The 12,945-nt window shown below is 39.2% G+C and overlaps 1 protein-coding gene across 1 annotated transcript in view; it reads right to left on the bottom strand.

Moving 5' to 3' along the window:
• Positions 1-12,945, bottom strand: part of atp11b (ATPase phospholipid transporting 11B) — a gene marked incomplete at its 3' end in the record, with an annotated part of 50,634 nt that overhangs the window by 11,530 nt on the left and 26,159 nt on the right. The window contains exons 21-28 of the mRNA XM_083887738.1: positions 12,823-12,925; positions 12,588-12,733; positions 12,367-12,426; positions 11,251-11,378; positions 10,859-10,997; positions 8,190-8,255; positions 6,380-6,483; positions 5,534-5,699 (exon numbers count right to left, since the gene is read on the bottom strand). Coding sequence (XP_083743864.1) covers positions 5,534-5,699; positions 6,380-6,483; positions 8,190-8,255; positions 10,859-10,997; positions 11,251-11,378; positions 12,367-12,426; positions 12,588-12,733; positions 12,823-12,925 — 912 coding nt within the window. The remainder of the gene's footprint in view (positions 1-5,533; positions 5,700-6,379; positions 6,484-8,189; positions 8,256-10,858; positions 10,998-11,250; positions 11,379-12,366; positions 12,427-12,587; positions 12,734-12,822; positions 12,926-12,945) is intronic.

Genomic DNA, 12,945 nt, shown 5'->3' with positions numbered 1-12,945 from the left:
ACAACCACAGAGCTGAAAGCAAACAGCTGCTTCCTGCATCCTGTAACTACACACCGGATCACATCCATGCTATCATTCCACTGCTACAGAGCTGATCTTTATATTAACCCTCAGGAGTTCCTTAAAAAAATCCCCGGTGTTCCTTGTGGCAGAAAACAGCCCCTTGCCAAAAACTGCTGTAAAAATATTATATGTTAATAATAATAAGTCAATCTTTTAAAGCTACTTCAGCCTGAAATATACATCCATCCATCCATTATCTACCGCTTTTTCCTCCACCAGAGGGTCGCGGGGGGTGCTGTGGATATCTCAGCAGACATTGGGTGATAGGCGGGGTACAGGACAGTTCGCCAGTCCATCGCAGGGCCACATAGAAACAAACAACCATTCACTCACACACTCACACCTACGGTCAATTTAGAGTGACCAATTCACCTAATCCCCATATCGCATGTTTTTGGACTGTGGGAGGAAGCCGGAGAACCCGGAGAAAACCCACGCACACAAGGTGAGAACATGCAAACTCGTTGCAGAAAGGCCCTTGTTTCGAAGTTGTTCCAAACAGGGCTCGAACCCAGGAACCCTTGCAAAGGCAAGAGTGCTAACCACTACACCAACCGTGGGCCCTGAAATATACATATAAAATATATTAATTATGTATTTTGACAACAGCTGGTCTGTTTCTACTTCTGAGGCCTCTAAAAGCCTAAATGCCTTTAAAAGACTGACAATTTGAAGTGGAATAAAATATTAATATATAACGTTTTTATAGAAGTTTTTGGGAAGGTGGCCGTTTTCTGCCACGAGGAACAATTTAGTAAGTTCTTGCGTTGCGTAGCCATTTTAGGCTAATTTAAGAAACTGAGAGACAGTTCTAAAGTTTACCAAAAATCTAATTCCTTTGCAAAATTGAGCTGTATTCATTCAACACAGACAAAATGGCTTAACAATTAAAAAACAGAAAGCCACGAAAAGGGCAGAGGGACCCCTGAGGGTTAATTGGTAATGTGATATAACGCTTGAAAGGTTTTGAGAAGTTTTGATGAGGTCACAGGAAGGGGGGCCGTAATTTGTCAAAAAACTGAACACACTGGCAAAAATGCCAGCAAGCTCAGAAATAGCTGTAAAACTGGGTAACAAATGAGCAGAAAGAAGCTGCAGGCGTCTCAAAACGTCTGAAAGGAAAACCAACCTTCTAGTGCAGAAAAGAGCAAATCTATTAGATTTCCAAACCAATAAACCTGCTGCTGAATCTATTAGAGCAACAAGGTTGACAAACAACAGGCAAACCAGGAGAGTCCTCTGGGTTCTCTTGTGATTAATTAAGTCTAATCTAATTTGGAACATAGGACTGAATGGAACTGGATTTCCTTCAACAGAGATGAAGACATTGATTTTATACAGCAAATTAGCATTACAACACCATTTGTACCCAATTAGTTGGTCTCGTGTACTTCTGCTGAGTCAACAAACATATTAGTCTAGTAAAATACAATGCATTTAGTATAAAATGCTTCAGTGCTTTATTAATGCAAGAGGCTTTTATGATGTGCAAGTCTACAGTTTGTTTCTGCTCAAAGAGTTTATGGGATGGGACCTGCATGTATAATATTATTAATAGGTAAAAATATACACTTATTTGCCAGTGTTTCAGGCACACCTAGACCTGCAATAAATCCAAACTTTATTTGGGTCATGTTTACTTACTTGAAGAAACGGCTCTGAAATGGTTGATTTAACTTTATTAAGTCTTATTTTAAGACTTTTGTTGACATACTGACTGAGAGGAGACAATGCATCAGATTAATAGTAAGATTTGTAGCTGGCAACAAAGTGTAATGTCAATCATTTTAAAAGATGAACTTTATAATTATTTGTTAACACCGTGCTAAAATTTCCAAGCAAGTGCTTAATAATATCTAGAATGCATCTAGAATGACAGCATATAATCTCCAAGGCATCATTCTAAAACAGCCGTGACAATAACACAGCAGTCTGTCCTACTTGTGACGGGACAGCATTGTGTGGCTGTGTAAGGCAGCACAGACGAGTGGAGTCTGTCATGCAGCTGTAGTGGGTGGTCGGTCTTTTTTCTGTGGGTCTGCTGATTTCATGCAGGTGGACAAGTCTGTGCCGAGGATGGTGTTCTCTAGCGGTGACACCGTCTGAGGATGTTCAGCTGCAGTGTACGTCAAGAACATTGACCATGCTATAGAGAGAATATGAGGTTTGAGGGGCTGCACCATGCGTCTGAGTGTGGCAGACCAGACTGTGGCTGCATGACAAGACAATTAGCTGATTGTCAGGAGATGGTTCTGACTGGATGCTGTGATTTGGGGCAGATGCAGGACGTCACAGTCCTAATTGTGCTTACTAAATTATGACTCAAGACCCCAAACAGAGTCCCTGCATGACAACATCATATAATACTCTATTATAAGCGCCAGGGAAGCAATCAAAATCAAGAGAGTGAGGATTTGTGATTGACATTCATTCATTCATTCCTTGCTCATTCATTACTTTGTTCATGCCATGGTGAGAGTAATGACAGTACCATGCTGTGGTAGGAGTTTGTGGAGATCTGAGATTAAATTATCTGTGCCTTAAACTAAAATGTCACACATGCATGAGCTCAAAGGCTTCTACGTCACATTCGTCTGCATCATCTCTGACCTCGAAAGGCCCCGTTCGTGCTAAGCTCCCAATCATGGAGAATGCTGCTCGGCTTGTCCAAGGCATGCAGTAACAAACATGAAACGAACAGGCAAACTACAAATACTGACAGCAAAAAGCACAACATCAAATGCACTGCCAGTGTCAGACACAGGCCTAAGTATGAATGAATCAAGTCCAGACCTGGGAGATTAAATGATCATGAACAGGAGGAGTGCTTATTCCATGAAGCAATGCTGACCATGTAATTCGATTTTTGAAGAGACACATTTGGCAAACATATTTACATCTATGCATCTGCTATATTTTTGAAAAGACTTTAAAGTGTACAACATAAAAGCAAGAGTGTTATTTAGTGCCGTTTTGTGCCAAAAAGAGGTATGTAACATCTATCTATAAAGCAAGTTGCACCTAGATTTTATGTTTATGTTTATGCAGGGAGGTGGGAGTGGAAGAGGCTGTCCTCACGGTGGGTGAAACACTTTCACACGGTTTACCGCAGAACATGGTGTTATACTGAAACGACGAGGTGTCCATTCACCATTGCATTAGCATGCTACTACTTTGCGGTTAACTTGGCGAAGTTTCCAAAGGTGAGCTAGCGAGGCTACGATTAGCATTAGCGTAGAGCTAACATAATACAAACACTGTGCAACCTCATTAGGTGTGGCTGAGAGTCACAACAGCTAGGTATGCTAATGGAAAATTAAAATATTTGCGTTGTGCCTAATGAGGTTGCACAGTGTTTGTATTATGTTAGCCTTTACGTTCCTTATCATGCATTACCATAACTGAAAAATCTTATTCAGCTCCCACTATAGGAATACATACTTCATACGGGCACTGCACTAGTGGTTCTAATGTAAAATGTGACAAGAGTAAGAAATTATAATGTTTAAACAACATTGTCAGATGAAAAAAAAATCACTTTATTTCCTTGTTGTTTACATCTTCGATGAGGCTTGTTTTTCTCATGTATTCCACTGAATTGTGAGTCTGAAAATAGACTCGTCGAGGTGCTTTTGTTGTTGTTTTTTGGCAACTATTTTGACAATTGTTTATTCATGTCTGTAGGACATGTTTGAAATTTGCCAATAATTTCCTGCTTCTTTCTGAAATATCAGGACATGATTGAGAAAAAAGGTTAGTTTGGGCCCCAAAAATGCATATTTAAAAGGAAGATAAATGAATTAAAGTTACAAGGACAGGACAGTATTGCTGGCTGTCTGCTCAAACGAACAACAAATTAATTCCAAAATTGAATAACATGGATCAATTCCTTTTGAATAAAGCACTCCAGGGATACTTGTTTTATTGGGATTGATTTTTCATGAATTTTAGGCTAAGGGCTGCATCAGACTGATCTGCTCTACCTAATTTTGCCCAGCTGGCTCTTGGCTCTGGACAGAGGCTGCAGAGCGATGAAGTCATCTCCTATTGCCACACGGTTGGAATACATCTACAGCAGGAGCACATAATGCAGAAAGGAGAGGAGGAGGAAGAACACATACAGACACACAGAGAGGTTAGAAAACAAGCTTCCCCACACAAACACAGACACAGACAGAGAGACATAAACACACACACACGGATTCAAACATATTTCATACTGAACCTGCAGTAAAAATCACACACACACACATACACCCAGAGACACAAAACAGGACAAAGGTTAGAGCAGAAACACCTCAGTTTTTTTCTGTGAAAGAAGAAGAGAGTTTGGCAAAAATGAAAGTATAGGCTAAAGCATAAATAGACAAATCAATACTATAACAGCATGGGTCTGCTGAAAGGTGACCATGCACACTGTGCACTTGTCTATGTGTCTGCGCGTGCATACTGCAGAGAAGGGTCATGTGGTGTGTGTGTGAGGAACGTAACACCAAGCTGTTTGTGTGAAGAAGTGCATTACTCATGACCACAGACCTATTTAAACAACATTAAGACATTGAACATTTTCTGTCTGTGTGGAGAAGTTGAGTTACTTTGACATTTAAGTTTATTTTCTGCCTCTGGGTACATGTCACCTTTCAGGAAACATAATTTCCATGCTACAAGAAGAAATACAGAATCTAGCACTGTACAAAATGACAGTTTAACTATTTAGCTTTACTCCATAATTTAAGAGCTCAAAACCTGAAGAAAACATATACACTAACAATTGTTAAATGGAAGTTGATATAAATTAGGTTATCAAAAATTTTAAGACAAATGTGACAAAAATTTAGCAATTAATTAAACACACTATTAAACCCTATGATGCCATCTCACAATTCCAGGTCATCTATCTGACCTCATCTGTATGTTGTTTCACTCTCACTATTTGCTGATTAAGACACAAACTTCAGATTTATGCCACTGCGGTTGCACAAAATGATGAGCAATCAGCACATGACATGTTAATAAAAGACAAAGACGTACTCTTTCTAACTATTTCTGAGGTTGGTCTCTAGCTTTAAAGGATGTAATTGTGTTGTTAAAATAAAGGTATTTACATATGTGAGTAAATCATACACAATAACAAAGCTTCTCAGGGTAGCGTCAGCAGAAGTAATAACGTGGAATAATTCAGAATGGAAGAGAATAAGTATACACCTAAACTAAAATGATTACAGAAGTGCTCTCTCGAAGAGTGATTACAATGCACCTGGAGTCAGGCCACCAAGGCATGCAAAACACAAAGAAACCTCTGGGGGGGGGGGGGGGGGGGGGAGAACAGGTAAGTGCTGGACCTTTAAATCTCAGCCAATTTGAAACATGACCTTTTTACCAAAGAAAGAATAATCCACTTTAGAAGAATGGCAGGACCTCTTAACCGAGATTCTGAGATTGGATAATCCTTCTCTGATCCCCATGTTACCTGACTCTTTTGCGTGCTGGTGGGCTGCAGGTGTCTGTAGAAGACCTTCTTCACCACATCAGGAAAGAGGCAAGTTATGACAATGATGATGATGGCGAACCAGGCTGAACCACTGGACAGCAGCTGCACAAATACAAAGTACATGTCCTGGGTGTGGAGGAATGGCCTGGAGGGAGAAAGATAAAACAGTTAATTACAGCAGCAGAATGAAAATAAATCAGGAATGGGAGGCAGCTATGAATTGGGTTGTCTAAAACTCAGTATGTTGGCATCAGTGTGAGTGTGAGAGTGTGAGAAGGCTTTATTGTGGAGATGCAGCTAAAGGTTTCCTTCACTATAACAGCCTGGCTCAACTCAGTCTGACCTCTTCATTGAAGATTCAAGGCACCCTAACCCCCACAGGAAAGAGGACTTGATCATCCCCAAGTCTCTGACCACAACAACCTTCGCTACAGGCTGTGACAAACCCAGTGATCCTGATGGATCCTGGCATTTAAAGACTTTTTACTTTCTATTCTTTGTAATTGTGTGAAGGTCTAAGGACAGAGGATGTTACCAACCCTGTGAAGTCACGCGAGACAAACTATGTTTTGTAAACTGTGGGCTATACAAATAAAGATTGATTGATTAATTGATTGATTGAATTAACCCCGGAAAGTATAGACAATTAAAGGACCTGTTTAATGCTCCAATTCTATCAGGAAGGCTCCTGCCAGTCTGGGAGTTGACTTGTGGTAAAGACTGATGTGAACAAACCTTCACAAATTCACAAATTATTAAATCAATTGTTTCCTTCTACAGAAATTTGTGTTTGAGGATTTATTTCAAAGCTACACTTGTTCTTACCAGATGATGCCTCCATAGAAGAGAGAGAAGATGAAGTAGAACGCAATCGAACCCCATGTCACAAAATGGTTCATCCATGTCCAGAAATGAGTCTCCAAAGCAAGCTGTCATAACACACAAATGCAGAGATGAGGGGGAGGAGAGGACAACTGGGTGTAAAAATTGTGGCGAGGACTGAGGAGACATCAACAAACTTCAGCTATCCACCTCAGTGCTGTAAAACAGACCTTGACCCTAACCTGTGACAAACAATATTCACATGTTAATGGGGACTGACATCATCCTCATACATCCTAGCACACTGCATTTCATACTGGCAATGTACCAAGTGTGCTTCTTCATGAACATCAACATGTTAACCAGTGTTCAGCTAATATGCACCACAGAATACAACAGTTTTAAGTGCATTCATTTTATTTTATTTTTATTCACCTAAACGGGTGGACATAAGCATCCCAATAAATATGTATCATTGTCTGCCTCGTGACACAAAGCCAATACCCGACTGATACATTTATGTCTCTGCTTTTCTGAAAAAAAACAACCGATACTACACTATAAAAGCTTCAGGTTGCTGTAGGCAACGCTTACATTTTAGCATATACAAATTTTTGTTGCAGCCCTAGCAACAAGCTTCTAGTGGTCATAATGGCAAGTGCAAGTGTGTAAGCACAAACAACCAAACCGACGACAGACCCACTAAAAACAAAATTTCACCCCCTCCAAACGTTATCTCCATCACTTCCCTACATACTGTGCCTCTTTTATCTTGGTATGGATGATACATAATACTTCCTCAAGAGGGCTGTGCCGAGTGCCAAGTTGCAGGCATCAACAAACATGGTGACCTTTGAAGAGGTTATTTTATTGTGCTTGATCCGAAATAGACTGAAACAAGTGGATTTTGCAGTTGTGGAATGTAAATTACTGATTATAAGCACATATGATGACGTGACACCAGCACCCTAAAGCTCTTATTAACCTTCTATCTTCTTATGAGGTGTGTTTTCATTAACGTTGTTAATCTATGTTACGTTAGTGTTCATTCGAAGACACATACAGGGATTAAAACATGTTTTGTCCTTTAATAATCCACTGTGCGTTTCAGAACATTTTGTGGCTGCATTGTTATTCACTAGCTTCAGGGTCGGCACAAACTGCTGATGTGCTTGAATAATGTGTTAATGACACAGCTTTGTTTATGAAGTATTGACTGTGATGCTTATGAGTTAGGGTTGGGATGAGATAGCACATCATCAGCTCATTCAGGAACAGACTGATCCATCCATTCATTTTTATGAAACAACAAAAACAGATAGTGGAAATATGACTACACAAGTTTAAGTACAAGAAATGATAACAGAATCAACTACCCCCCCTTCCTATATATTTTTTAAGTTATTTCATTTAAAATCTTAAGAGATTATTATGTCCAGTTTTTTATGTATTGTATATGTATTGTTCTGTGTAGCTCACAACAAGAGAGGTGTGGTTTCACTGACAGCTTAGACCAGGAGGGGGTTGTTCTGTATAAATGTGATGATTCCGTCTCTTGGCTCCCAGAAGGTGTAAATCTATAAGGCTAAAATTCTCCCTAAAGCAGTTTGAGGAGTGCCTACATTCAAATGACCATATCTTCTTCAAATATTATCCAATTTAAATGTGTTGGACATTGTTGGAAAGCTTAGAAATCACACATGCAAATAAATAAAATATAATATCTAAATAATATTAGTCATTATTAATTAATATGCACCCACGATTTCCAGTGCTATCGTTCCATTTCCGTTCGTTCTAAGGTGTAATTTACCTTTAATGTGACAGTGATGACCATAACAGTGAAGACGAGCGTTCCAAATGTCCAGTTTCCAAACATCTATGAAACAAACATTGAACAATTAAATTACACAACAACATCACACTACACTACAACAGCAAAGAACAGTGCAGAGGTTGTCGGACATATTGTCATTACCAAAGTAATGGCTATGATTTGGGAACATTGAGTATCATTTTATTAGCACTAGCAGCTTCATCCTGTACTCAGGAGTAAATATTACACATTAACATAATGTTTACTCTCTTTGCCTCAGCAATATTCCTGCCAGTGTAATATAGGGTGACCACCTCCAGACAGACAAAATGTGAGACAAGTAGCATGGTAAAGTGGGACAATTTGGGACAGACGTAATAACTTTAAACTTAAGATATATTGTAGGGCTGGACGATTATGGCAAAAATAATAATCACGATATTGAAATCATGATTAATAAACTAGATTATTTATTGATTTCAAAACTTGAGTATTTATTGAACTACCAAAACTCAACTTTAAATATAACTTAAAAGAACAGCCAGAAATAAATTAGTAACGAGTAAACAAGTAAAAAAATAATAATAGTAAATTAAAATAATGATAGCAATAAAAACAACAAATAAAAAATAAATAACCAATCTGCTTGCACTGCTGCACACCTTGCAAAAATGTACAACATGCAAAAACACTAATAACACAGGCAAAATCAAAACAAAATAGTTGCAGTGGCACTGGCTGACGAACTTTATCGCTGATTTAATAAGCTGGTCGTGTTGCCTTGAGGGGCAGACGCAACAGCACGAGAAACTTTGCAAACAATTTCCTTTTGCTCGACGTCCGTCACATTGAAGCCAAAACGTTTCCAGTTGACTGATATTGTCCCACATTTCTTCTCAACCAAAGGCTGCCTTTCTGTCATGTTTTCAATCGCTCACTCCTCAAATTATATACATATTGATCCCCACACGTCACACGCTTAATGCAGCTCCACGTAACACAGGTGCATTCAAGGTGTTTTTCTAGCATAGGAATTTATATACACGCCGCGCAGTAATCGTTTTTTTCCGATTATAATGTTTTTTATGATCGTGAGAAGTCAAAATTGAAATCGTGATTAAAATTCTGTTAATGGTCCAGCCCTACTACTCGTGTTATTATTTTCAATTAGACAGGGTCGACTGAAAAAGCGGGACAGACGCTCAATTTGCCTGACGCAGGACAAAGGCTAAAAGTGCTGAACAGTACGTAAAGCGGGACAGGTGGTCACTCTGGTGTAATATGACCAAAATGTACAATTAATAATATATATCAACTGATTCTATGTGATACTATTGATTTAGAAATGTAAAAGACACCAGTCTCAGATAACTAGTTGCGTGGTATAACGGTGCCTGAAATGAAGCCTTGTCCTGTGTGTGTAGCTCCACTGCTTCATATGAGAATTTCTCTAACAGGTGTTTTAGAGCTGTGGGGGTGCAGTGTTTTGTTGCCAGCCAATTCAAAACCCTGCTGGAGCATGAGCACTGAACACTAATCCAAAGAGAAACTAAGGGCAGTCCTCAGTACTTCTGGGCCGCTTCATGCGATGCGCATTTGGGCTGTTGTTTATTTATATTGAGGTAACAAAAAAATGCACACTCCAGTTTCTACCACAGCCAAATTAATTGTGCCAATTTGTTGATCGAGAGTATGCAGTATATCTAAATCTAGTTGCTGAACCATCACCACTTTTTAACTTATTATCGGTAGTACCAATATCAATTTTCATTAACCTCTGTTTCTTATGCTATGTTTTATATAATGTTTTTGTTATTGTAAATCTGTAGTGAGGTTAATTGATGGAGTTGGTTGGGAAAAAGAAAATAACTGCACAAGACAAAAATAAGAAGAGTGTGTTGTATGCTTATAGCTGATTGCACAGTTATGTGTGAATCCCAGTGACTTGAGCAGGAGTCGTGGAACAGAACACACAATTGACTTTGAAAAGAAAAAAAGAAGAGTAAAACATTTGTCAAAAGCATTTAAATTTAGGTGACAGTAATGTACACTGTACAAAAACTCATGATGAGAAATCATCCGGAGTCTAATTTAACCCCCCGAAGAGACATGCATTCACCAGTAGAGCAGACTCTTACCAACTGCCTGTTAGCTCGCAAGATCTGAAGGCATGCACAGCATGGAGGCAGAAGGAAAAAAAGAGTAATCAAAAAAAGATAAGAGGAAAACGACGAGCAAGAACAATAAAAGGAAATACCAAACTTCAGACGAGATATGCGAGGAAGAAAAGAGAAGAAACTGATTTTGTGAAGTACCAGAGACACAGAAAAATGTGATAACAATAAAAATAAAAATTACTAGAACTTGAATATTACTTGAATGTGAATGACATACATGCATAAACTGTAGTACAGAAAAAAAACAGGTTGTTAAAGGCTGTTAAACAAAGAAACAGAATGAGGAAGAAGTGAGAGGAAGAAACTGCAGAAAGTCCAGCAGGCAACAGGTTCTGTCAATTACAATAACTCATTATCACGCACACACAAACCTAAAAACATATAGTTGCACTGCATTTGTTAACCGTCTGATGTTTTCACCCTCACAAAAAACAGGGATTTTACAAAAAAACATACAGCGCAAACATGCACAGGCGCGCACACACATACCTGTCCATTGCCCATAAGTGTGGTGTCTTCTCCCATCAGTATGTACGATCCAAAGAAGAAGACAATGGCGTGACAGAAGCCCAACAGAGTCCAGTACAGAAATGTCCGAAAAGACAGCAGTGAGTTCTTGCTGATGTCCCTGTAGGAAACAAAGCGTTATTGATGATAAATAAGTTAACTTTTGGCAAGTTTCAGAATGATTCAGAAAAAATGTGTCACGGTTTGATCAGCCAGCTTTTCTGAAGGCAGCTTTCCACAAACAAACATTGCACTTCACATAGAGGACAGGGTATTACTAGGTATACTGTAACTTCCTGAATAAGATAAGAGTTGGTAAATAACAAAATAATAATAAAAAAAAGAAGAATCAGTCACCCGATTCAGATAATTACCTGTACAGACCAGGTTTATTCTGCAGTACGTGTGGATGAACCAGCTGTTCAAACAGACTGTACACCAGTATGGGCAGTGAGGTGAAGCAGATGTTGTACAATGTCAGATAAACACTGTCATACAGAGTCTGGGATAGACAGAGGCAGAATTTCAATCAACACAAACTTATAAACTAAAACTCACATCCCCAGTTTACCATGAATTGATGCTGAAAGATGTTGAAGTGGATTTGCAGAAGACACACATCAGACATAATACAGGTTATAATGTGGGACAGCCACACTGTACATGTCTACAGTGAACTGGGTCAAATATCTTAACATATATGCTTAATAACAGACTTAAGATTTAGTAACACACTTATGGCCCTTTTCCACTATAGTCCTGGCTCAACACAACACAACACAGTTGAGGTTGCATCTCCACTGCAAAAAAAACCTCACCGTGGGCAGAGTCAACACTGCTGCGGCTGCATGAAGCTGCGGTGACTGTGTTTTAAATTCACCAGACTCCTCTGTTAAATATTGAGATTTTAGGCATTTCCCTGGTAGTTGCTGAAGATTAACCCACATTTTTTGGATTGTTTAGCAGTTTTAACGGATCTGCAGTTCGCCACTGTTCGGCTTGATTTTTGTGTCGGACGTCTCTTCCTGTGATGACATTCTGGCCGGCAGTCTGCCGATGTCACTCATAGTATTGCCTCAGCGTGTTTGGAACCTCACCAGAGCAGGTACTAAAAAGGTACTACCAGCATGGAAGTGGAAACGCAACTTAACTGTGCCATGCCGAGGTGAGGCGTGGCGAGGGGAGTAGAGCAGGTGGAAACACTCCATAAATGCCATTTGTAGTTTGAATAAATATTTATCAGACACTGCCTAGTTCCAGAGCAATGTTGCAGACAATACTATTGGATAGATTGTGACAACTTCATCACTCTCAATGAAGCTCTTGCTTGTTAAGACTTTAAATATAACACTCAAATGGAAATCACTCTCATTATTAAGCATACATATCACAAGATAATGAAACCTTCTGTCAGCTAAGAAATGCACATAACCAGGAAAACAGCAACTGACAATGACATATGAAAATGTGGGAGTAATGAAGAGACTTACTTGTTGTGAAAACAAACAGAAAAACTGGTATAAAAACTGGGGTGTGATAAAACACACATTCTGGAAGAGAGGTAATAAAAGTTAAAAGCGTCACACAATAAAAAAGTTATGATAAACACTGCCTTTATAAATATGGTGTAAAATACCATGTCTGTAAATAAATAAAAAAAAATGCTGGAACAGATAGTAATGACTTCCACATCCACCTTTCTATATCTTACCTTATAGAAAAAGTACTGTACTAGGGTAGTTATTCGAATGTAGTAGAAGTGACCGTGGACAAGCAGTAGTTTAGCCAGGAACTTAAACCTGGCAATTGCATAGTCACTGTTTCTCACGGCCTGACGACCTTCCTTCCCCATGATACCTGGAGACACATAATGTGAAGATATGCAGCAACACTACAGAACACAAATATACTCAGGTTTGAGACCAGTTTGTGTGCCAAGTCTTTACCTATGCCGACGTGGGCTTCCTGTATCATACTGACATCATTGGCTCCATCCCCTATCGCAAGGGTGATGGGTTTCTCCGGAGACGTTTTGAAAAGACGTACCACCTGGACAGGACATAGTCACA

The sequence above is a fragment of the Microchirus variegatus genome (assembly GCF_963457635.1).
Source record: "Microchirus variegatus genome assembly, chromosome: 4".
NCBI classification, from domain to species: domain Eukaryota; kingdom Metazoa; phylum Chordata; class Actinopteri; order Pleuronectiformes; family Soleidae; genus Microchirus; species Microchirus variegatus.
Note: the sequence above shows the minus strand (reverse complement) of the source record. Positions and strands in the feature narration are given on the sequence as shown.